We start from the raw sequence: 25,757 nt of genomic DNA on the forward strand, positions 1-25,757 counted from the left end.
TAGGGCATTGACCCAATTGATTGAAAGAAAATTGTTGGTGAAACTTGCTTGAATTTCATACTTTGCGAATCATGTATTGAACTAAGAACACAAGCTTGTGAGACTTGAGCCTATTGATGTGGTTACATTTTATAACCACTTATTTTCCATTCTTGTGTGAAATTGTTCTCTTTCTATGATTGTAATCCTTGATTTGCTTGATTCTATATATCCATTTATTTCTTGTATTTATGCATTTGTATGATTGAGGCCATTACTTCCTTAGCCACTTACCCAAATAGCCAACCTTTCATTCTCCATTGTTAGCCAATTTTGAGCCTATGCTTAACCAACTTATTCTCAATTTAGCACATTACAAGCCAAGGCGGAAAACCAATAAAAGTCCTTGTTTGGATCTTTGATTAGCCTAGGCTAGTGAGAGTGTTTATTATTCAAAGTTGGTGAGGCTTGGGAACATTGGATGGGATAAAAGGGGTAGTACACTTTCATGTTTAGAAATTGGGTACATACTCATGTATTGATTAAATGAATAGACCTTATGCATTGATGTTCTTGTATGTAGTTTGACAAAAGAAAAAGAAATAAAAAGAAAAAAAAGAAGAAGAGAAATAAAAGTGAAAATGAGAAAAACAAAAGAAAAGAAAAGAAAAAAGTGTATATGGAAAAAGAAGAAAAAAAAATAATAAAGAGGGGACAAAATGCCCCAAAGTGAAGTCAATAAAAAAGAAATCAATGCATAGGTGTCATGAATCAAATAAGGATGCATGAATATGTAAGAAAAAAGAAAAAGTGAAGAATGGGCAGTTAGAATAGTTTGAACTTGTATAGGTCATTACATAGTTAGGTGGGGAAGTCTATGCTAATCAAAGATTCAAATCCTAGTCCACTTAACCATAAATGATCCCACCTTGACCCTAACCCCATTACAACCTAAATGAAAGACCTCATGATGAATGTATGCATGCATTGAATAAATGTTGATTGTTAGAAAAAAAATCAAATTTTGGAAAGCTTGATTAGAAGAGAATTGAGTGAATTGACCCTTAAACACTTGAGTGAATAGAGCGGATACACATATCCGGTGAGGGTTCAAAAGTTCAATCACATGTGTTCACCTATATTATCTATACTCTTGCAAGTTTGAACTCCTTTTTGATAATTCAATACAATTGTGGTTTGGACTTAATTCCTATTGCCTAGCTCTTGTACTTACACATGTTCTTAGGAATCGATTTGTTTGAATTAAGCATTTGCATTTGCTTTAGGTAGTTGCATTTAGATAGGACTCATATAGTTTAGTTGCATCCAATAAATGTCATAACCCTTAGTTCCTTCTTATTTTAGCATGAGGACATGCTAAGGCTTAAGTGTGGGGAGGTTGACAAACCCCAATTTGACGGTTTGTTTTGTATTGAATTTAGAGCATCTTGATAGCCTTTTGTCACATTTAGCCTATGAATTAGCATGGTTTTGTTATCTCTCCCATATTTGTGCTTAAGTGTAAAAACATGCTTTTTAAGCCTTATTTTGATGAATTCTAGTTCCTCTTTGATTCCATAAGATGCCTTGATGTGTTTGCTAGTAATCTCAGGTTGAAATAGGCTAGGCATGGATCAAAGGAAGCAAGGAAGGAAGCATACAAGTGGAGGGAAGCACAAAAAGCTAAAGAATTGATCCAGGCCATGCACGCGTACGCGCACAAGGCGCTCGCGCGCACATTGCGAAACAGGCCAAGGACGCGCACGCGTACTGTGCGCTCACGCGCCGATGGTGGCACATGACCTCATTAATGTAACACGTGCCTGGCGATTTTGGAAGGTTTTCAGCAACCAACTTTGGCGCCAAAATGCATATAAGAGCCAAGGATTGAAGGGGATTGATACACTTTCACACCCATAGACTAATTAGGGGATTATTAGATAGATAGTTAGTTTTAGAAGTAGTTTCTAGAGAGAGAAGCTCTCACTTCTCTCTAGAATTAGGATTAGGTTTAGGTTAATCTCTTTTCTTAGATCTAGATTTAATTCATGCTTTGATTCAATTTTCCTTTATCAATTCTTAATCTTCTCATCTCTCTCTTTCTAGTTATGTGCTTTCATAATTGTAATTCTTCATTTTGTTTTGGATAGATTGTTGTTCCTTAGTTTTCTTCCAATAATGCAATTTGAGGTAATTCATGATAGTTGTGATTTCCTTGCTTGTTGTTGTTAATTCTTTGCAATAATTGTAGCTATATTCTATTCTTGTTATCAATTTACTATGCTTCTCTTTTATGCCTTCCAAGTGTTTGATGAAATGCTTGGTTGGATTTTAGTGTAGCTTTTGTTCCTCTTGGCTTTGGTTGAGTAATTAGTGACTCTTGAGTTATCTAATCCTTTTGTTGATTGATAATTAGAAGTTGCTAATTGATTTGAATACCTCTAAAGCTAGTCTTTCCTTTAGGAGTCGATCAGGACTTGAGGAATCAAATTGATTCATCCACTTGACTTTCCTCCATGCTTAGAGGTTAACTAAGTGGGAGTAATGGATAATTTGTTATCATGATTGAGGAGGATAACTAGGATAGGACTTCTAGTTCTCATATCTTGCCAGGAGTTTTATTAGTTATTAGTTTATTTTCTTTGCCATTTATATTTCTTGTTTATAATCTCAAAAACCCCAAATATAACTCACAACCGATGACAAGACACTTTATTGTAAATCCTAGGGAGAACGACCCGAGGTTTGAATACTTCGGTTTATAAATTTAGGGGTTTGTACTAGTGACAAACAACTTTTTGTATGAAAGGATTATTGTTTGGTTTAGAAACTATACTTGCAACGAGAATTCATTAGTGAAATTCTATACCATCAAAAATCCGTTCGTCACTACCACCACACAAGTTGGTCGTAAAGGTTGGCGCTCCTATTATGTTGCTGCGGAATATAGACCAAACTAATGGTTTGTGCAATGAAACGAGAATGCAAGTTAGAAGAATGAGAAACCATGTGATAGAATGTAAGACTTTAACCGGTAATTGATGAGTTTAGAAAACTCCAAATTAATATGATGATGATCAACATTGTTAAAAACTATTATTAGGAATTATTAATTTAATTTTGATTCAAAATTATGTGCTTAATAATTTCTGTTTTGTGTGCAGAATTTGATTATTGGGCTTAATGCAACTTAAAGCCCAAATGAGCTAAGAAAATAGATTCAGCCTTGTACAAAAATTCTACATAATATATGGCTGGATTATTTATATGATAATTGGGCCAGGGAATTAATATGAAGTCCAATTAATCTTTACTACAAGACCAACAAGGTTTGGTCCAAAAAATTGAAAAGAAAGAAGGAAAAAATAGTGCATGTTTGGTTCGGTTGTCCACTCTCATCTTTGGATGAAATTCAAATTTTATAAACTTACTTTAATTGTATTGGTAACATGAAAGAGAAAATGCAAGTGATTTGATGGCATTAATTGATTTCACACGTTATAAGATATGGGGAAAAAATGGATAATTAACTCATTTTAATTTCTTCCTTTACTTTCATTGAAAGTTTTTCACTATTCTCTCTCTTCCCTCTCTAGTTTCGGTCACTTCATCTATCAGGAAGAAGATTGAAGATGCAAGCTATCAGAGGTAGAAGTAGAGAAGCTATGAAGAAGCAAAAAGCCTAGGTGATGATGGCCCTTGCAAAAGCAAGATCTACAGTATGGTGTGGCTGAGATCTTTATCACTAATGGCAAGGTGTGGTGAAGAAGCCTCAAGATCACCATGCCAAAAATGGTAGCAATCCATTTCGGTCAAAGAGGAAGATCCGTTAGGTGAAGCTCGTCTCTACTTTTTGTTCATCCATCACAGAAGGTAGCTATTATAGCTACGTGGAGGAAGAAGCAGAAGTGGAGCAGATGAAGCTGTCAAGGATCAAGTGTTCATCAAGGGTCAGAAATTCTTCTTGGGGATCAAATCAAGATGGAAGGCTCAGATTGATGAAGCTTGATGAGAAGGGATGAGAGAGAGGTAATTGCATGTTGACTTTTGCTTTCGGTTCCCTCTCTCTTCTCTCTGTCCGAACTGGTTTTGGTATTGAAGAAGAAGAAGTTGGCTCGGCTGGACCGATTTCAACCTTGGAAGCTTCCCCTTCTATAATAAGGGTGAACGGCCAAGGCTTGAGATAAGGAGAGTAAGCACAGCTACCCAAGCTAACAGAAGTTCTTCTCCTTCAATGTGTTTCATTTTGTATTTTCTTTAGTTTTGTTTGTCTTAAGTTTCATGGTGAAAAAGGCAAACCACATGAGGTTTGAAAGAAAAAGCCAGTGAGCAAAAAAGACAGAGTGTACAAAATTAAAGAAAAAGCCATAGATGTCATAGAGCTCCTTTGTACATCTGTGGTGTGTATCATGATTCTGTGAAAATTCTCTTGCAAGTTGGGTTAGCACTTAGCAGTTGAAAGCTTGGTAGGTGACCAAGTCAAGTTCAGGATTGGGGTTAGATTCTAGACTTGTCTCGGATAGGAAGGGTAGTTCCTAGGGAGAATTAGTATCTGTAATCTGCATGATTATAGTGAAATTCCATCATTGTTGTGATGGAGACTGGATGTAAACTGCATTGCACTTAGCAGCTGAACCATGATACTTCTTGGTGTGATTCTCTCTTTCTCTTCTACTCCATTTCTGATTTTGTTGCGTAGGAGACAAAATTGAAAAATATCTCCTCATTGGTTACGAGACAAAAAGAAAATGTCTCTTGACTAGTGACGAGACAAAAAGCAGAAATATCTCCTAAAATATTCTTAAAAAGCAGAAAGTGTTATTCAGCAAAAAGGGGCTAAGATTCAACCCCCATTCTCATAGCCACTAATAACCATCAGTAATAAAGCTGAAAGTATTGTTCTTATTTCAAAATTGAATCTAATTCCAAATATCGAAACATTTCTGGTCAGGTTTCAAAGAAGACAATTCCCAATTATTATGTCATTTGCAATGGCAATAAATAAGTCTCAGAGACAAACTCTATCAAAAGTTGAAATATACCTTCCAAGATCAGTTTTCACCTATGGTTAATTATATGTTGCGTTATTAAGAGTAACGAGTAAAGATAGTTTGCGGGTGCTGTTGCAAGATCACATGTACTTGAAAGATAACTGCACGATGAATGTGGTATATAGAGAAGTTTTTTAGAGCTTATAATAAAAAGGTAATAACGAAATCTCTTAATTAAATTTATTAATTTATTAAAATTTATTACTATCAATTAAAAAATTTGACAAATTTTTTGTGCTAATGGATAATGCATTCTTCTTGTACATTTACAACTTGAGAATATTAAAATTATCATAAAAATTTGTATTATTTTATTCTCCTAATAAATAATTTTATAATTACGTTAATCATATAATTTTGTATACTAACATTGATATAATATTGTTTCAGGTATATATTTTGCAAGTATTAAAGGATAGTGTTGAGTTGTTATTTAGTGTGTTTAAATTATTTATTGTTTATTGGAGAACTTTCTGCATTAGAATTCTCTAATAATTTGTTATTCATTTTGAGCTGATTTTGATATGTTCTTAGTTCATAATAAATCAACATATAAAAATTTGTTGGTGAATTTAAGTATTACTAGATTATTTATGGTGACATTCAGTACATATGTCTAATTTATTGAAGAAAGTAGATTACTAAAACCAATTAATAAATATTTTAGAGTTAATCCAATTAACACTATATTGAGAAAAAATAAACAATGCATAATATATTATGTTTTTATTAATCAAATTATTATAATTTAAATTAATTTTAACAAAATAATTTAAAATTTTAATTTTAATTTTATTATGTATATGACACAAATAATTATACTCGTTATACTTGTTCAAATTCTATTTAAGAGTTTATTGATAGTCAATTTATTACCCAGAATTTAATCACTCGACGACCAACCCAAGAACATTTAAACAAAAAAAAAACTCTAGTTACTTTTTTTTTTTACTGCATATATGTGACTTTGTAGATGCCTTTCTTTGTACGGTCTTACTTTGGGCCTCGGCCCATTCAAGATAAAAAGACAAAAAATAAAACACGAAATCTTTTCCCCCGAAATCTCACTCTGTCTCTCTCCCCCGGAAAGGTTCTCTCTTTGTCTGAAAGGCTCCGCATTTTCTCTCTCTAAAACCCCACCCTCTTCAGTGAACTTACCCTCAATTTCTGGCTCTGCTTGCTTCCGCAGATCTTCAAAGGCTTATTGCGGATCCAAAGGTGGGGTTTTTATACAAATTCTAGGGTTTTAGGGGCCTTCTCTGCAATGGCCACTGCCTACCCCTTTGCCGTCAGTGCCGCCCAGGTTCCCTTCTTTTCTCTCTCAAAACCTCTGTTTTGCTTTTTCAGTGTTTGGATTCGCCTTTTTTTTCCCCTTAAAGTCAAAAAGCTTGTAATGAGAATGTTGAAGAGAAAGTTTCACACTTTTTAGGTGAAAAAGAATAAAAGCCCCCCTTTTTTGTTGCGTGATGATTAACTAAATCCAAACACTAACTAATCTTTTGGCTATTGTGTGTGATTTTCAGGTTGGGACATACTTTGTGGGGCAGTATTACCATGTTCTTCAGCACAAGCCAGAGTTGGTGTTCCAGTTCTACTCTGATGCTAGCACCATGGTTCGAATCGATGGCAATGCTAGGGAGACTGCGACCGCCATGCTAGTAAATTTCTTAGCCTCCCCTTGTTTTGGTTATTGTTATCTATCTGTTTATGATTGTTACCTATGTCATGAAAGAATTTCATGAAGCACCATTTGGGGAAGGATCTTAGTTGATTGTTTGTAATGAAAATTTGGATTTTGATAGATTGATCATCTGTTTACCTATGTAATGATAGATTTTGTAATGAAAGAATTTCATGAAGCACCATTATGGCAGTTGATAGATGGTTTAGACGAATGTTCATCTGTTTCTATGTCATTATGAAGTATAGTTATAGTGATGTGGAGTATTCAATTGCAATTGGAGAGCTGGAATTGTTAGATGAATGTTCATCTGTTTGTGTGTTTTGTATTGGAAAAGGTTGGAGGGGGTAGTGAGATGAAAATATCTTCTCTAATCTGAGTTAAAACTCCTTGTTTTTAAAGCCTGTTGTTGTTGATCTTACATGAACCTTTTCCTTGGAACAAGTTTTCATAAAATTTGACAGGGAGAAGAAACAGAAAAAAAAAGGGGGGGGGGGGGGGCGTCTCGTTGCTCTTTCTGATTTCGTACTGTCCTGCTGTCCAATAGTTCCTTTAATTAAAGAAATTTTCCTCTGGGCAGCAAATCCATGCACTTGTTATGTCACTCAGTTATACCGGAATCGAAATCAAAACTGCACAATCTTTGGATTCTTGGAGTGGTGGTGTTCTTGTGATGGTTTCTGGATCTGTGCAACTTAAGGACTACAGTTTGAGGAGAAAATTTATGCAAACGTTCTTCCTTGCACCACAAGAAAAAGGATATTTTGTTTTAAATGACATTTTTCACTTTGTTGAAGAGGAACCAATTCATCATCACCAAGCAGTCTTTCTAGCTCAGAACAATCTTGATTCAAAATTGAATGCTCCTACCACAAATAATCCAGGTAAGTTCTGACTTCATGCTTAGGTTCTTATACTCGTGTTTATAATTATTGCTTCAATTGTTAGTTATGGACTTATTGTAATTGCAATTGGAAGAAAAACACAAAGTAAGATTTTTCTGTTTTCATATAAAAGAAAATTTTCATTAGAAGAAAAGGAAAGAGATATTCTGCTTCTAATAAAATTTCTTAGAAGTTGTGTTTGGGATTTCTTGTCTCTCGATGGGACCTTCCTATTCTTTAGCTTGGATCCTGTTCTTTAGCTTGGATGGCGACTCTGCATTCTGTTAATTGAATTAATTAGTGATAAATGTTTTTATAGAGCATATTCTTTTAGAAAAATTTCAGCAACATTAGTTTAACTTTAATATATTATATGTAGCATAATAGTGAGCATATCCTTGTGGCTGATTATGTAATAACCAGCATAATTGATTCTCATGACTTGTAATATTTTGTTCAATTAGTGAGAGCTATCTGTTTTTCAGTCTCCAGCTACCTGTTGGGTGGAGATTTACAGGCAAGGGAGTTTGTCACTACAAATGAGGTTAAAGAAAATGGCGTAGTTGATAATTATGGATTTGCAGAGCAACAAATCCAGCGCGTCCATGATTCTGAACATATTCAGGAGCAGGTTGTTGCTGAAGAGTCACATGGTTCACTTCAATCAACTGTCAATGTTGTGCAAGACCAGGTACCTGCTGCGGAAGAGTCTTCTGAGGAGCCTCTAAAACAAACTTATGCTTCCATAGTATGTGTGAATCATCCAATACATTAGTGCCTCAATGTTTTCGTTTGGAATTTATTGATGACTTTGGAATTGACCATTATTATTGTCCTTGCAAGTTACGGGTGGCCAAAGGACAATCTGCACCAGTTGTAGCTTCTCAGCCATTGCAAACGAACGTGTCCTCCTTGGAATGGGATAATACCCCACTGAGTAGCAATCAACAAACAACTGCTTCAACTAATGCACTTGATAGGTTTGGAACTGATGCAGCTGAAGAGGTCCCTGCAACAGAAGACAAAGGTTATTGTGAGTATTTTGTTCTTCTACTGAGTGTTTTTTTTATTATTTAGTATTTTTTTTTTGGGTGTAAATTACATTTTGATGGTTCATTATGTTATCTTTATTTCCAGTTTTTACCAATAAAGTTGTTTGTTTGAATCCTTCAATGTGCTAGTCCGTATTGTTTATCATGTACTCGTTTGTTATTTCTGTGTATTTTAATTTGTTCCATTTTCTTTCAGATGAAATCAAATCTGTTTATGTGAGAAACTTGTCACCTGCTGTGTCTGCTGCTGATATTGAACAGGAATTCAAGAATTTTGGTAGGATCAGGCCTGATGGTGTTGTCATAAGAAGCCGGAAGGTATGTGTTTACGTCTTCAATGAAGTATGCCGGTTAATTCATATCCCATTACAAACCTAAACTTTTCACTTTTCTTCAGGATGTCGGAGTTTGCTATGCATTTGTTGAATTTGAAGATATGAGCGGCGTTCATAATGCAGTCAAGGTTTAGATTTCAGTTTTAAATGAGTTGCTTTATTGTACATTATCACCTGTTCAAAATTATTGATCTATTTGCCTCTGGTTGCACCTTACAAGTCTTAATTTCCCAGGGCCTAGTTTCTGATTTCAAATTCTGTTTTCTCATGTTTATTTTATACTTTTGCAGGCAGGATCTGTAGAGGTAGGAGGAAGACAAGTATACATCGAAGAGCGGAGACCAAACAGTAACATCCCTTCCCGTGGAGGAAGTATGCTTTCCTTTATTCTTATTTAATGTTTTTCTTCTTTTTTTAACAAATTAAGTTGTTTAGTGCTAATTGCGTGAGCTCAATTATGTTGACTATGGATCATGGTAGCTTTCATGCTGATATCCTTGTCAACCGCACTGTTTGATGGACTCTTCCTGGTGACATGGACAAAGATATTTATCCTTGGTCCACGTCGCAGTTAGCCAGTTAATTTGTTTCGTGTCATGAAATATTCAAAATGATACATTATCTAATCAAAAGTTGACTCTTTATGTTGTTTTAATGATGGCATTCACACTGGTTAAGGATTGAAATTTAATAACTTGAATGTAGACACAAGAAGATGTAATAGTATTGTCTGATTCATGCAGCGAAATTGAAGATTTTGTATTCATAAAGAAATGTTTACAAGCATTCTGAAGTAGCTTTGCTTTTATGATTATTGTATTCTCAACAGGAAGAGGTAGAGGGAGGGGTAGCTATCAGTCAGATACCCAAAGAGGGCGTTACGGCTCGAGGAACCTCGGCAGGGAAAGTGGCCAAGATGGAGGTGAAAGAGAGTATAACAGACCGAAAGGAAATGGTTTCTATAGACCAAGTCCCCGCCACGAGAGAGGATATTCAGTGCACCAAGCACCAAGAAATGGTCACAATCATGCTGAGTCAACATAAATTTTTTTGCCAAAAGTACCAAAATGAATCCAGAAGAAGACACTTGAGTTCTATAATTTTTGAAATCTTAAATTATGGTTTATTATTTTTGTTAAGGGGCTTCATGGTTTATTTGTTTCTTCAGGAATTTTCATTATGATTAGTTGGCAGGTCTAAAATATCCCTTGGGTTGTTTAATGACCATTGAAGTATAGTTATTTTCATCTAAGGTTCATGATTACCTCATAGTTTTATGTTGTTTGATGAGATGATTTTGATGCAACAATTTGTATATTGTACATTGATCATATCTTGTCTTTTCCTGTGCTAGTCTGCATTCCTTGCTACTTATTAATGGTACGCCTTTTCGGCTTTTCCTTTTAATGGATGAAGGCTTACAAGAAAAATGATCTAAAAAATAGAGCCATGTTCCGCTACTTACAATGTTTGGGAGATAAAAACTAGGGTTCAGTTTCGGGCTTCCTGTATGAAACTACGTTTAGATTTATATTGTTTGATTTAAATTCATGTTTTATAAATTAGAGAAAAGGATAAATTGATCTCTGATTTTTTGGTCTGCGACCATTTTAGTTTTTGAGGATCTAAAAATATGTTTAAGTCCCTGATTTTTTTAAAATTTAGACATATCGATTCTTGAATTTAATTTGTTCAATTTTAAAAACTCTTTCACGTGTGCATCTGTATCAACTAGGTCAATACAATAGGAATCACGTTTAATTTTTTTGTTGAGTTTGACAAATTCAAGTGAACATGAGGAATTGATATGTCCAGGTTTTGAAAAAAGTCAAGAACTTAAATATATTTTCAAAATCTTCGAGAACTTAAATGTCTGCGAATCAAAAGGTCAATGATTTATTTGTCTTTTTCTCTTATAATTAATATATATTATAATATAATATTTAAAATATTATATTTTAATACTTTAAATAATAATTTGAGTGGTGTTTAAAATAAAGCCAAAAAATATTAGAATTGAGTGTGAATATACTTAAACATGGCGTGTCACAGATATAATTTCAGCCTGGAAAAAGGCCAAAAAATAAGTAAAAAATAGTCTTAGAAAGATTTTTCTAAATTGGTCTTTGAAATTTTTTTTAATTAAATTCGTCCTTTAGGTTGCGTTTGTTTCTAAGAATAGAACATGACAAGACACTGAGAACAGGACATGATAAGACACTAATGGATAAAGATACAATTTTGTGTTCTTGTATTCTGGTTCATGATAAAATAGAACAAATTATGAAAATTTAATTTATTCTAATTTTTTTTCATTCAAAAAAATTGAGATGAAAAATATAACAATAAAAAATATAATTATAAAAAATTAACAAGAATAATGAAAAAAAAATAAAAAATAAGTTGTGTCCCTTGTTAGTATCTCCGTGTCCTTCCTGTCAGGATGGACACAAAATACACTAATTTAGTGTCTCTGGACACATTGTCTCTGTCCATGTCTCCTCTGTCAAACACGATTTTGTGTCTCAGTGTTCTTATCTCTGTGTCCTGTCTCTGCAAACAAACGCAGTCTTAAAGATTTTAACTTAGTTATATTAGTCTTTCCGTCACTTCTATTACTAACGGTGTCAGAATTTGTTAATGTGGTACGTTAAGTAACATCACAACACACACCTAGTAGTCTTAATTGAATATTAACATGATTAGTTTATGAAATTATGTTAAATCAATACCAAATTGAAGAATTCTAATACCTTAAGTTCTCCCTTTAATTAGGTTTTGATTTAATATAATTTTATAAACTTATTATATTAATAGTCAATTAAAATTTTTAGATGTATGTTGTGGTATTCTTTACCGTGTTATATTAGTAAATTTTGACACATCAACAAAGAAAATGACAAAAGAACTAACATGATTAACTTAAAATTTTTAAAGGATGAATTTGATTAAAAAAATTTTTTAATAACTAATTTGGAGAACGAATAATTTTTCAAAGGTAAATTTAACTATTTATTTCAAAAAAATAAAAAGTAGAAAGAGAGTACTTCATGTAAAAATAACTTTTGCAGGACTCATTGAAGTTACAATGAAGTGTGTTTCTGTTTTCTAAGACAGAGTTATTTTTTTAATCAAAGATAGTCTATTTTTCCATCCATAATAATATAAAAATGTCGAAAGACAACACGAACCATTAACAATATTCTTTTACGAAAAAATCATTTAAAGTTGGAAAAAATTATAAAATAAGAAAAAAAATTTAATTACCATTAAATTTGTATTTTTTATTTTTTAACAAATTTATTATTTTAGTTCAAATGCGATTAAATTTTATTTTCATAGTTTATCAACTTTTCACTTTAAAAAGGTTAATTCTCAAATTTTGACGCAGCGACACTAATGTCTAACTACCAAGAGCAATTTATTATTTTAAGAAAAAAGGCTAATTATTAATTAAATTTCTAGGATATTTTATATTTTATTGGAGTTGTGCTCCCATCATTAGACACTTGACAGGAAACCATACATTCTTGGAGGGCAAACAAAAGGATTTTCTCCACACGGCAAGATGTCAAAGTTGCCCGCCTCAATGCTCAATGCGTTTTCCTTAATGCTTAAGATCACTTCTTATCGTAACGGGATTTTTTATTTAAATAAATTAAATAAATATTTTATTTATTAAAATAAATAATTATAAAAAATTATTATAAAAATACGTTTTACAATTTTATCTTGTTTACAATATAAATAAGATGTGTATATATAAATATAAAAATATAATTTTTAAAAATAATAAAAAATATTAATAATTTAAATTGGACTAAATTCTTAAAAATAAAATATTTTAAATAATAAAAAAATTGAAAGTTTCAACGAATAGAAAAAATGAATAGTTTCAAAATAATAGAAGAGATAGACGATTTTAACTAACTAATTAATGGACGAATAAAATTGAACAATGAAACTAGCGACTAACTTAGGCGATACTGAATGGTGAGCGAGTGGTGCAGGAGACGGGATGAACGAAGGAATGGCAGAACTTTAAGAACAACAAAACACGATAAATGAAGGAGAAGGGGTTGACCCGGTTGCCAAGTCTGATGGAGTGATTACTGCTACTATGAAAATCACTGCAGACGAAAGAAAAGGACGCAATCAGGAGCACAAACATGAAACAAGTGAGAAAACAAGAACAAATTCACTTAGAAGAATATAACCCATGAGTGATGGGGAGGACACGGGTTGCGGCGGCTGAGCGAGAAGTGGGCGTAGGATCCACTAGGCAGATTAATAGAAGAGTGATAAGCTATAACAGAGACGTACAACAAGAAGAAAGGGAATCCAATGTTGCAGTAGGAATGAACTTGAAAGAGGGGAAAGATCAATGGTGGAATTGGGAGATGTTCATAGCGATGGGCAAGAGAAAGAATGTGACAACCATGTAAAAGAAGGGTTAGAAATAGAGGTTGGTCTGGATGAAGAAAGTGAGTCTCATAGTGAGAATTAAAGACAGAGTTAGGAAGAAGAAATGACAGAACATAGAGACATGAAAACTAGATGTGGAGTAGGTGCTCTTCGGTGCAACGATGAGGAGAATATTATGGCTATTTTGCAGGAGTAAAATGAAATAATAGCTTCGAAACATAGATTGGATAAGCAAAAAAAAAGTTTGAAGAAGTCGTCCAAAAATTGCAAACAGATGTGTAACAAGAATTTTAAATAATTTTAAACTCTTGAAATGTTAGGGGGATGGGAAGAGTTAGTAAATTGAATATGATAAAAAATTTAAAAAATAAGTTTAGGTTGGATATGTTTGATTTGATAGAGACAAAAGAGGAGGTAGTGACTAAATTTGATTTATTTCATATTTGGAGAAGTGATAGACCTAACTGAAAGTTCATAAGTTCAGTTGGTACTTCTGGAGGATTATTACTAATATGGGATGAATCAGTATTTAAATTGAATAATTGCTATAAAAAAGATAGATAATTGTATATAGAAGGAGTTATGGTCAAAGATAACTTTTACTGTGCTATTTGATTGGTGTATGGATCACATGTGAGAGAGAAAAAATATTTAATGTGGGAGGAATTAAGTTATATTGTAAGATTGTGTCAGGTGTTTTTTTGTTACATGGAAGACTTCAATAAAATTGTACATATGGAAGAAAGAAAAGGAGCGACTAGCTTATCAGCGTCAGTTGAATATTTCAGAACATGGATGAATGATATGGAGTTGGTTGACTTTACGCTAAATGATCACAAGTATACATGGTTTAGGAGACAGTCTTGCAGTCATACTGATAGGTCCTTAGTTAGTTTGGGATGGCTAGATATGTATATGGAGACATAGTTGATGGGAGGATTATCCGATCATTGCCCTTTGATAATAAAAGATATAAGAGTATTTGTGGGTCTAAGATCGTTCCGCAGCTTAAATTTGTGGTTCATGCATGAAGGATTTTCAAGAATGATTAAGAAAGAGTGAAGAAAATTAGAAGATATCCAATTTTTAGATAAGATAAAAATATTGTCAATATTGCTGGGTAGATGACATAAGCAACACTTTGGAAATATAATTGAGAAGATAAAAAGTTCGAGGATGAGATAAAGAAGAACGAAGGTAGATGATATAGTTAGCAGTGGAATTTGTGATGGTATGGTGGAGGCAAGGAAAAAGGCATTAGTTAGGTGCTGTAAGAAGTCATATGTTAGATAGGATAATCACTGGAAGCAAATGTTTAGATCTCGACATGCTAAGGAGATGGATAGGAACACAAGATACCTTCACAATATTGTGTCGGTGACAAAAAAGAACAACCAGATTTAGATACTGATGATTAATAAGAGATTGGTGAGGAATCATATGCGAACATCAAGGTTGCAATTAGAGACTTTTATAAAAAATTGTACAACTAGAAAGCTTCTCCAAATATTAGTTTTCGGGATGATTTAGTCAATCGGATAGAGATGAAGGAGGCTGTAGCGCTAGAGGTAATGTTGGTGGAGGAAGTGAAAGAGGCAGTTTAAGATTGTGAATCATCTAAAGCTCTAGGTAGTAATGGATATAACATGAATTTTATAAAAGAAGTGTTAGAAGGAGATTGAAATAACATTTACTATAGTTGTGATGAGTTTTTTTTAGAAGGAAAGATTGCCAGTAGACTCTAATGTTACATGGGTAGCTTTGGCTCTGAAATTTGTTGAGACAAAGAAAATGAAAGACCTCAAATCTATTAGCATGGGTAGATTTATCTATAAGATTATATCTAAAGTATTGATAAGAAGAATAAGGAGCATAATGTCATATTTAATTAAAAAATCACAGAGTGTCTTTGTTAAGGAGAGAAAGACACATGATGAAGCTTTTATTTTATGTGAAATTTTGCAATGGTTAAAAATAAAGAAGAAGGCATCAGCAATTATCAAATTGGATTTACAAAAGCCTATGATAGAGTTAAGTGAAATTTTGTTGATATTGTGTTGGAAAAGATAGGGTTCGGTAATAAATGAAGAGCATGGATTAAGAAGTGTATTAGGTTGGCATCAATCTCTATTCTAGTTAATGATTTACCATCAAAACCTTTCAAGATGGAGAGACGACTTCGTCAAGACTATTTATTGTTACTATTTTTGCTCGTTCATGTGATAGATATGTTGAACACGATGATTAAAGAGGTGGTAAGAAACATGCGAATATCTCCACTCTTAATTAGTAGAGATAATATATAGTTATCATATCTACAATTTATTGATGACACCATATTATTCTGTTCATTGGAGGAGACAGTCAAAAATTATAAAAGACTTCTGAGGTATTTTGAAATAATGTTCGGATTTAGTATAAATTTTGAGAAGTCCAACTTGATACCAATTAATTGCAGTCAGGAGTAGATGGATGTGTTGACTACTAGGGTGTCAGGTGATAGCTCTACCGGTGAAATACCTTGGTATTAACTTTGGAGCAAATTCGAGGCTAGTAAAAACTCAAAAATTGGTGGTAGTAAATAAAATGAAGGAGAAACTTAATTTGTGGAAAGTAAAGATCCTTATTAAAGTTGAAAGGTTGATTCTCGTTAAGTCAGTCATCAACAGTTTACATATTTCTTATCTGAGTCTGTATAAGATGTTAAATACAGTTGCGTGAAGAATACTTTTATTGTAGAAAAGATTTTTTTAGAGGAAAAAAATTAGACGACCTGACTTGGCTCTTGTAAAGTGGGAGATAATATAATACAGGCACAAAAAAAATTAGGAGGGTTGGGAGTGAAAAATGTGATTGTTCGTAATATTGATTTGCTGTTTAAATGGTGATGGAGATTCTCAAAAGAGGATTGTCTTTTATAAAAGAAGATTGTGTGCTCATGCAATGACTTAAACCCTAATCACTTGTTGTCAACTCAAACATTACCAATAAAAGAGGGTTTATGGAGAGACATATATCAACTACAAATAAAGGAGTAACATGTCAGAGAGAAGATGATTCATCGTCTTGCTACAGGGGGAGGGAATGGTAGATCAACCAAATTTTGGGAGGATACATGGTTCGAAGTAAGAAAGTTGAACTGTTGAAGGACTTCTTTTCGAGACTCTTCTTGATTTTAAACTATTAAAAAAGGATTTGTAATTGAAGATTGTGGGTTTCGGAATGTGAGAGTAGATTTGGAATTTTCAACGAAGGAGAAAACTCTAACAATGGAAGATAAAATTTTTGAATCAACTACTTGATGTCTTGCAATTTGTTAAATTGATAATAAAAATACAAGATAGAGTGGTATGAAAATTTGACAAAAAAATATTTATTCTACTATTTTATTTATACAGGTTTTATAAAAAGAGACTTTAACAAATGATATATTTAGCTACAGATTCATAAATGAAATTTAGAAAGGATTAATTTCGTCTAGAGTTGAGTTGTTTACCTCTTTTGTACTGATAGGTCATGTCAATACTAAAGATCGAATAAATTGAGTATCATTGAACAGAATAATAATGTATGCATTATGTGTAATAAGGATGTTAAACTATACAATACTTATTTATTATTTATGAGTATTTTTAGCAAATATGGTATGTATGGATCACTATATTGGATGTTAGATGTGTCTAGACTATTTTAGATACCATTAAAAAATATTTTAAGAGTTAGAGAATTATGCCATTAAAAAAAATTGTGCAAAAAATAGTTAATTAATTTTTTTCGATTATATAAAATATCAATCATATTATTTATTTTGTAGAATAAGATAACAAATACGATAGATTGTGTTACTAAATTATTTTATTATTTTAAAAAATAATGTGATAGTTAATTCATGTTATTAATTTTTGTTCATGTTTATCCTTTATTTGGTGTATATTCTACTTATAGTGTTGAATTTTTTTTATTAATTTTACTTTGTAAGCATTAATATAAGAAAAATTTTTAGAAGATGGTATTTTTATTAAAATTTGGTCAATACTTAATAAAAAATAATGAATAATTTTACACTATTAAAAATATTAATAATAACTAATTAAAAGTTACAAATCATAAAAATTAGTGACCACTCCTCTTAATATAAATGAGAAGAGAAAAGGTAATTCTGGTCCGACGGCCGGTGCCATATTTGTATATAAATCCACGTTTAGATAAGAAGGATTGGAGCATATGTTTTCAGTAAATTTCCTTACTAAAACCTTCTCCATATGATCATTAATTAATGATAAGGTAAGGACTAAAAGAGAGGTCAGGGATGACGTCAGAAATAGGCACATCTGGGCATGTATATCCCCACCAATCCACCATCCCTATACGTATTAATATTATGGTTCACTAGTTTTCGTTGGAAGCAGTTATCATCACAAGCACCTGAGTTTCTGAGTTCTGAAAACATGGAAACATGGTTGTTGGTGGTGGTTTCCGCATGCGTGTGTCTCCTCATCAGAGCAATAATAATAACTCTTACCAGCAGCAGTCACAAGAGCCAGGCGCGTCCTCGTCTTCCCCCGGGCCCACCACACATTCCTATCGTAACCAGTGTCGTCTGGCTCGCTAAATCATTCTCCCAAATCGAGCCCATCCTCGTCGGCCTTCGGGCCAAGTACGGGCCCGTCATCACACTCCGCATCACTACCCGGCCTGCCATCTTCGTGGCGGACCGCTCCCTGGCCCACCAGGCACTCGTCCAGAAGGGAGCCGTCTTCTCCGACCGGCCCCCTGCCCTAACCGTCTCCCGCATACTCACCTGCAACCAGCACAACATCAACTCCGCACCCTATGGCTCCACGTGGCGCTCCCTCCGCCGCAACCTCACCACTGAGATGCTGCACCCTAACCGCATCAAATCGTTCTCCTCAGTCCGTCGCTGGGTCCTCGACGTCCTCCTCAACCGCCTCAAGTCCGATTCCGAAACCACACACTCCGTCAGAGTCATCGATCATTTCCACTATGCCATGTTCTGCTTACTCGTCTTCATGTGCTTCGGCGAAAAGTTGGACGAAAAGCAAGTCAAGGACGTGGAGCGTGTTCAGCGAGCGTTGCTTCTTGCAGTTAATAGATTCAACGTCCTCAATTTCTGGCCAATAATCACTCGGATTCTCTTCCGGAATCGGTGGCAGGAGTTCTTTAGGCTTAAGGAGGAGCAGAGTGATGTCTTGATTCCGCTAATTAGGGCTAGAAAGTGTGCAACGGAACACCGCGGTGGTGGTGGCGGTGACGGTGGCAGTGATGTTGTTTCTTATGTGGATACTCTGTTGGATTTAGAGTTGCCGGAGGAGAAGCGGAAATTGAATGATGAAGAATTGGTGACGTTGTGTTCGGAGTTCTTGAGTGCCGGTACGGACACGACGGCCACGGCGCTGCAGTGGATTATGGCGAATGTGGTGAAGTACCCGCACGTGCAGCAGAGGCTTCTAGAAGAGATTAGAGAGGTGAAGGGTGAGAGTAGAGAGGAGGTGAAAGAGGAGGAGCTGCTGAGGATGCCGTACTTGAAGGCCGTGGTGTTGGAAGGGCTGCGGCGCCATCCTCCGGGGCACTTTGTGCTGCCGCATGCTGTGATGGAGGACGTGGTGTTGAATGGTTACTTGGTGCCGAAGAAAGGCACGGTGAATTTCATGGTGGCGCAGATAGGTTGGGATCCCGAGGTGTGGGAGGATCCCATGGCATTCAAGCCGGAGAGGTTCTTGGAGAAGGAGAAGGATTTCGATATCACGGGGAACAAGGAAATCAAGATGATGCCATTTGGAGCTGGGAGGAGGATCTGCCCTGGCTTTAATCTAGCAATGCTCCATTTGGAGTACTTTGTGGCCAATTTGGTTTGGAATTTCGACTGGAAGGTGCCCGATGGAGAAACCGTTGATTTGTCTGAAAAGCAGGAGTTTACTATTGTCATGAAGAATCCATTGCATGCTCATATTACTCCTAGGATCTGAATGGAGGACCCTTAATAAAGGTGATACTTTTGATCACAATGATGTAGTAGTTGGTCCAAATATTGTGAATTTTATATAATTCATGTGTAAATAATGACACTGTTTCTCAGTTGTTATCAAGAAGAATCATTTTGAGCTTAATTTTGGTTTACCACTGGATAAGCTTATTTATTCTGCATCTAGCATTTCATTATGTAAGCATTTACTTGCAAGCACCTTGGCTTGAATATTTTGTCAATAGCAATGCCCTTTTCATTGATACTATCTTCATTTTCAGCTTCCTACACCCTTTTCCCAAACAAGAGTATGTGCTGCAACATTAGAAGTAATGGAATAATGGTGCAAGGACTTTCTGGCATGGATACGTTTTTATCTGTTAATATAAACATATCGTTTCTGTAATTTATGAATCATAGTGGCATGTTTAGATAGATTGACATTTTTTATGTATCAAATTGCTCGAAATGATGTTTATTTTGAAATACACGGAGAATTTCACTGTATAGAGTTGGAAATTAAAAGGGAGTTGATTGCAGCGTCTTTCATTTATTCCTCTTAGGTAGGAATGGGGCCAACTTAACATGGTGGAAGTCGACAAACAACTTCTTCAACGACTACTTAAATCAAATTTTTTATATCTGTATTGGATAAATAAATTTTTTATTATAAAACTAATTAATTCCTCTTCAAAATAACGAAAGAATCAATCTATCCAACGAAAATAATTTTTGAAAATTTATAGAAAATAAAAATGTATTAGAGACTCAAATGTTGAATTTAAAATTTCTCAAAAGACCAGTTTAAGTGTTTATTAGTGAAAAAGAATTCTCTGATGCTTTACACCGGCATGTATTTTTTCCTTCCTTTTTTGTTTATTTTTCTTCAATTATTGATTATCTGTCTAGTCAATTGAGCTTCACGTGGCCTTTAAACATTATATTTTCCTTTTTCTTTGTGGTTGAGGTTACTAAAATGCCAAATTTTTAGGCATTTAGTTACAACTTGTGAAAAGTTAAGGAAGTCCACTACCAAATGCAATATATAAATAAAAGGTTTTATGTCAACAATGTGATATCCGCCAAATTGTACCGTCTATGTCTAGTTTCTGTAATGACATGAGACCTTGTGAAAAGTTAAGGAAGTCCATTACCAAATGCAATATATAAATAAAAGGTTTTATGTCAACAATGTAATATCCGCCAAATTGTACCGACTATGTCTAGTTTCTGTAATGACATGAGACCTGGGTTTGTTTGGTTAAGTTTAAAAAAAAAAATTTAAATTTTATAGAAACTAAAAATAAATTTTATATTTAGATATTTTGTACAATTTTTTTATTTATCAATTATATTTAGATATAACAATATAAATTTTTTTTTGTTTATTTATTATGTAAAAAATATCTTTTTTAAGAAAAAAATATAAATTATAATTTTTTTAAAAAAATTATTTTTTTAATATTTTTATTTTTACCATTAAAAATTTATTAAATATATTAAAAAATTAAAAAATTCCTATTTTATTAAATTTTTTTATCAACTTAAAGACACTAAATTGCATCACAAACTATTCTTTCCCATTTTCTCATCTTCATGATCTGGCTTTTATTCTTGTCTGATTCTGACACACGAATCAAGGAGTTTTACAGCCGTTTGTGCCAATTATTTGCTAGAATTGCTGTCTAAATTTCCAAGACTCAATAAAATTATTTGGATAGATAAAAAATAAGTAAAGATGCATTTTAAAAATAAAAGTATAGGTGAATAATGAAAATATTAATAATATAAATAATAGATATATCGGATGTTCATTTTACTTGTGTACGGATGATTATTTTAATATTAAAATTTAGAAGGTTAATTTGGAGGTGTAATATATTTTTATTTGATTGGTGGTGATTTATATTGTTCAATAAAGTCATTGTCCCCTAGCATTCCCCATTTTAGAAAGGCATTTCCCCTTGAACATAATACATACCTACACCCTACACAAGTGCAACCATGGCTGCCATTCGGCTAATAAAAGGGTAATTGTTAATTTTGTATCCGTTCACCAAAATAAACAGACAACCAAATTACTAAGGAGAATAATTTGCGTGTGAATTTGTTAAGTCTTCGGCTTTATTTCATTTATTCTTGCACTCATCAGTCATGTGAAGCCATGATCAGTTCTAATAGCTTGAAGTAAATAAGGTGCATCAACTAACCAGGGCAGGGTCCGAAACACTGCATCAAAGAGATAAGCTCTTAGCATAATCATGATTCATTTAGTAAGCTACTTTTTGTCTCGCTGCAAATTAGTTTGTTATAGAAATTCTAAAACTTCAGGAAGAAAACAAGAAGAATATATATGTCTACTTCCTTGAATTTTATTTTTATTATTTTTATTTTCTGTTAATGATTTCCTCTCGTCTCCAATAATTATGTATAAGATTCACTTGCACCTTCTCAAGCATGGTTAGCACCTTCTCTTGAATATTTGTCAACAGGTATGGGATTTTCTGTCAAAAAGATCTCTGGAATATCACCACTACCTTGAACTACATCAGCTTTCTCCATCTTCTAGTTCCCACAAAAAGCAAGTATATGCTGCAAGAACATTGCTGAAAGCACACAAGTGATAAGCATTAGCATCTTAATTATTGTCAAATGTAGTTTCTTACTTGTAACTTGCTGCTTCTGTAATTCAACAATTCTTTTGAATTAGGATTTATACTTAATTAACCAATAAGGACCTAATCACCCAATAAAAAAAAGAAAAAAGACAGTTTTTTTATATTTTTAGCTTTAGTAGAAAATTGAGGTTAACAATACAATGGTCTTGGGTATATCCTAATGGATGTGCATCAAAATTTGTACCTATTCCCAGGTGTAGCTTGAACTGCTTGCTCAAACAAAGATGAAGCCTTTTCCTGATCATGATGAAGTTCCCACACAAGCCTAGCATATTCCGATATCATTTCACCATCACTGGGATCGGCTAAGACTGCACGCGAGTAGAAATCCTCGGCTGCTTCTGGATCTTTGGACTGTACATTTAATGTGGAGGGTTTCTTATTTTCTTAAACCAAGAGAAGTTCAAGTAACTAATCATAAGTTATGCCTCAAATGCTATTTATATCAACCATGTTAAAATCAGCTACTTGTATAAAACATATATTGAAATACAAAATATACACTAAAAATGAGTTAAATAATACATGTATTTATATATAAATACATGGTGGCTAATTTGGCTACTGATCTTTTGTATGCACATAATATTTTTGTATTTCTATTTAACGATATTAAGTGCCCCACTTGGTGTTTGTTGCTAGTATAGACTTTAATTTAGAAGCATCTGCATGAGTACATATTAGAAGAATGCTTTGAAGTGATCTAAGTGTTTAATCATGTGTGCCTAAAATTTGTCTCACCTGAAATAGAAACTGAGCATACTTTTTCAGAACCAATAGATTATTAGGATTCTCCTCAACCAACGTTCTTAAATAATCTGCCACATCACTATCCCCGCTCCAATCAACTGTGTTAATATCTGCTATATCAATCTCTTGTCCTGTTGAAATATGCACGAATGGACGAATTTGGTAACTTCCTTCATTGGAAGGCTTGACAGGCTCAGTCTTTAGTTTTTCCTTATCACTCTGCACTCAGTTTTAAAATTCAGTATGACACAACTAGTCCTTGTCATGTGACAAACTATAAGAAAACAGAAAAGAACCTGAGTTTGATCATTTCCAACATCATTGTCATCGTCATCTGTCTCCCAGAGAAAACTAGTATATGCTGCAAGGACATGACTGAAAGAAATATGTTATACGTTTATGTTAGCTAGCAATGCTTAATAGTTTGCATGATTAAAGTGTAGCTTCCAGTTTCTTCAGGCTACACAGTACCAGTAGGGGATGAAGTTCCTCCAAAGTAAGAAAGTTAGTAAAGTGAGAAAGTGAGTAGTGGGACTCACATGATAGAAACTACAAATTCAATGCTGATTATCCCCTTACTTTGTCACTTTACAAATTTCCTCGCTTTAGAAGATCTTTTTCCAACAGAGAGTTGAAAAAGCATATTTAGTCCAGGACTAATTATGATATTTCCGTTTTTTTTCATATGCAATGTCCATGCCACAGTGGACCTTGTTTTTGGTCAAAACCATGGTATCCTGAAAATTTCCAGTTCAAGCATTGGAAACACCATAGAGGGGGCATGGCTCTCCCAATAACGAGTTTTCCATGCTGTGAACTTGAATCCGAGAGCAATGGTTAAGAAAATAGAATATGCCACTCCAACCAACCATGTCTCTGTGCATATTAGCCTCTAAATGAGAACAAATAGACAGGACTATTGTGGTACCTGTCTTTAGGAGCAGCTTGAACTGCACGTTCAAAATAGACCACTGCCCTATCCTTGTCATGATGATGTTCCCATAAAAGCTTTGCATATTCCATTAGGGCTTCACCATCATTAGGTTCTGCTAGTGTTGCGCGATAAAAGTACTCAGCAGCCTCTTCAAGATTTCCCTTAGACTGGCAACAAATGTCAAAAAAGTAGAATTCAATATCCAAGACTGAAAGATGATGATTATATTATATATGTGACCGTCAAATTTGCCACCTACATGTTTGTAAATTTTGCTAAGAAGCTCTATCATATATCTCTTTAAGTATCCTTTCACTTAATTTGATAATAAGACACTATCAAGATTAGCAACTTATGTTGATATGATCTTGAAAACACACAAACTGAATAGAAATCTGCAATTGACATCACATATTCACATGCCAGTTTCATGATAAGCTACATTTTTTTCTACCCAAAATAAAAAGTTCCAAGTGAGTCATTTCATCGAACAGAAGAAAGGTCCAAAGAAAAAAAAACAAAACAAAAAACTCACTCACTTTCAGAATCTGGGCATGCTTCTTGAGAATCAAAGGGTGGTAAGGATACTCATCAACCATCCTCTTGTAATAGCCTTCAAGATCCTCAGACTCCTGCAAATTCGGAACAAGCGCATCATCATGAGTGAGAGAGTTTTCAAACCCAACCACAGCATTAGCATCAAAGCCAGTTGCATCAACACCAAGCCCTGCTGCAAGATACATGGGTGGGCTTGGTGGTTCAAGATCAACAACATCATCGTCATCATCATCTTCTTTCTCTTTTTCACCAATTCTCTCATTCTCTGCATCTTCTTCAATCAATTCCATCCTCTTTCTGCCACCACCACCAAAGGTGAATTCAGCACTGCCATGGCTCTCCCTTCTCTTCAACAAAACCACTCCAGGGTAGGTTTCATCTTCTCCAAACTCTCCATGGGAGGTGTTGTATATCTCAAATGATGGAGCTGAACGCAAGGTTGACTTGAACTCTTCTTCCTCCTCCGTTTCTGGTGCTGACTTGTTAAGTCTCTCTGACTCATTATCCATGGATTTGAATTTGAAACCACCACCAAGAACAAGATTTATGTTAAGAGAGTAGTATGTCTGAGTTGCTATTATTAGTTTCAGATTCGTTGCCTATAATATATATTGATCAGAGATAAGCTCTGATTTTTGTTTTGCTACGAACTGAAGAACTTGTCCTTGAGATTTGAGAAATTGGAAAATAAGATTTTCAACATCATAAGCAGCTCTCCTTTTTGGCCCAAGTTTTTTAATCATTTTTTGGTTTCATTTTTCAGTTTGGATAATGTGAAAATCATAATACTATATAATTAATAAATATTATTATTTAAAATTTATATTTAATCTTTGTTATAACTTACGTATATAAATTAGTAAAATTTATTTATTAATGATAATTTGATTTTGATATTAGTTAAATATTGATTAAAATTATTAAAAATTACTAAATCCAAAATTTTTTTATATGAAAAATAGAAATTTATAAAAAAATATTGTTAACAAGTGTTTTAAAATAATATTAAATATAAAATTCATTGAGAATATTAAAATTTGAAAATTTCAAATTAAATCATAACAAATATTTTTTTTGTTCTGAATTTAACAAATATCTTAAAAATACTAATTAGCACAGTCCTTACATTAAAAATATTTTTAAAAGAATAATTTACAGAAATGCTGTTGTGTTATCCAAGTCAAGGTCAAAAGACGATCCCACAACCACTAGAAACAAGATGAATGTGATTGTCTGATTGATTCTACTAAAGAAGCGTGGGATCGGAGGAAAGTCTCCCATCACATGAAAGTAGCTGGATTGGTTCCCACTAATATTTTTTCTTTTTGGTCATGGACGAAAATATTTTTTCCAAACGTAGTTCTATAATTTGTAGATTTTTTTTTTATCAGGATTTGTAGCTTGTTTTTTAAAGGCTATTTTTTTATTCAACGTGTTTTTGGTCATG

The 25,757-nt window shown here is 33.7% G+C and overlaps 3 protein-coding genes across 6 annotated transcripts; 2 read left to right on the forward strand and 1 right to left on the reverse strand.

Annotated features, from left to right (window-relative positions):
- Positions 1–6,041: 6,041 nt before the first annotated feature.
- LOC112711357 (nuclear transport factor 2) lies at positions 6,042–10,335 on the forward strand. Its single transcript, XM_025763990.3, has 9 exons — positions 6,042–6,333; positions 6,554–6,688; positions 7,292–7,595; positions 8,081–8,343; positions 8,439–8,628; positions 8,844–8,965; positions 9,045–9,110; positions 9,273–9,354; positions 9,812–10,335. The coding sequence occupies exons 1-9, from the start codon at positions 6,295–6,297 to the stop codon at positions 10,024–10,026; spliced, it is 1,416 nt and encodes a 471-aa protein (XP_025619775.1). The 5' UTR covers positions 6,042–6,294; the 3' UTR covers positions 10,027–10,335.
- A 7,207-nt stretch (positions 10,336–17,542) lies between these two features.
- LOC112711358 (cytochrome P450 89A2) lies at positions 17,543–19,897 on the forward strand. The gene is made up of 2 exons (XM_025763991.3): positions 17,543–19,414; positions 19,672–19,897. The coding sequence occupies exon 1, from the start codon at positions 17,745–17,747 to the stop codon at positions 19,392–19,394; it is 1,650 nt and encodes a 549-aa protein (XP_025619776.1). The 5' UTR covers positions 17,543–17,744; the 3' UTR covers positions 19,395–19,414; positions 19,672–19,897.
- A 1,357-nt stretch (positions 19,898–21,254) lies between these two features.
- LOC112711359 (uncharacterized) lies at positions 21,255–25,385 on the reverse strand. 4 transcript variants are annotated; one of them, XR_003157448.3, is made up of 7 exons: positions 24,292–25,385; positions 23,747–23,919; positions 23,115–23,193; positions 22,810–23,037; positions 22,253–22,422; positions 21,859–21,996; positions 21,255–21,619 (listed from the first exon to the last, which is right to left on the reverse strand). XR_003157448.3 is itself a non-coding variant. In XM_025763992.3 (7 exons), exons 1-6 carry the CDS (start codon positions 24,817–24,819, stop codon positions 21,939–21,941), a joined length of 1,236 nt encoding a protein of 411 aa, XP_025619777.1. In that variant the 5' UTR covers positions 24,820–25,385; the 3' UTR covers positions 21,255–21,619; positions 21,928–21,938. The 4 variants fall into 4 exon arrangements, 2 of the variants coding, with proteins under 2 accessions (XP_025619777.1, XP_029145000.1); XR_003157447.3 differs by having other exon boundaries at positions 21,838–21,996; XM_025763992.3 differs by having other exon boundaries at positions 21,928–21,996.
- Positions 25,386–25,757: the final 372 nt, after the last annotated feature.

Source organism: Arachis hypogaea, chromosome 9 (assembly GCF_003086295.3).
Source record: "Arachis hypogaea cultivar Tifrunner chromosome 9, arahy.Tifrunner.gnm2.J5K5, whole genome shotgun sequence".
NCBI lineage: Eukaryota > Viridiplantae > Streptophyta > Magnoliopsida > Fabales > Fabaceae > Arachis > Arachis hypogaea.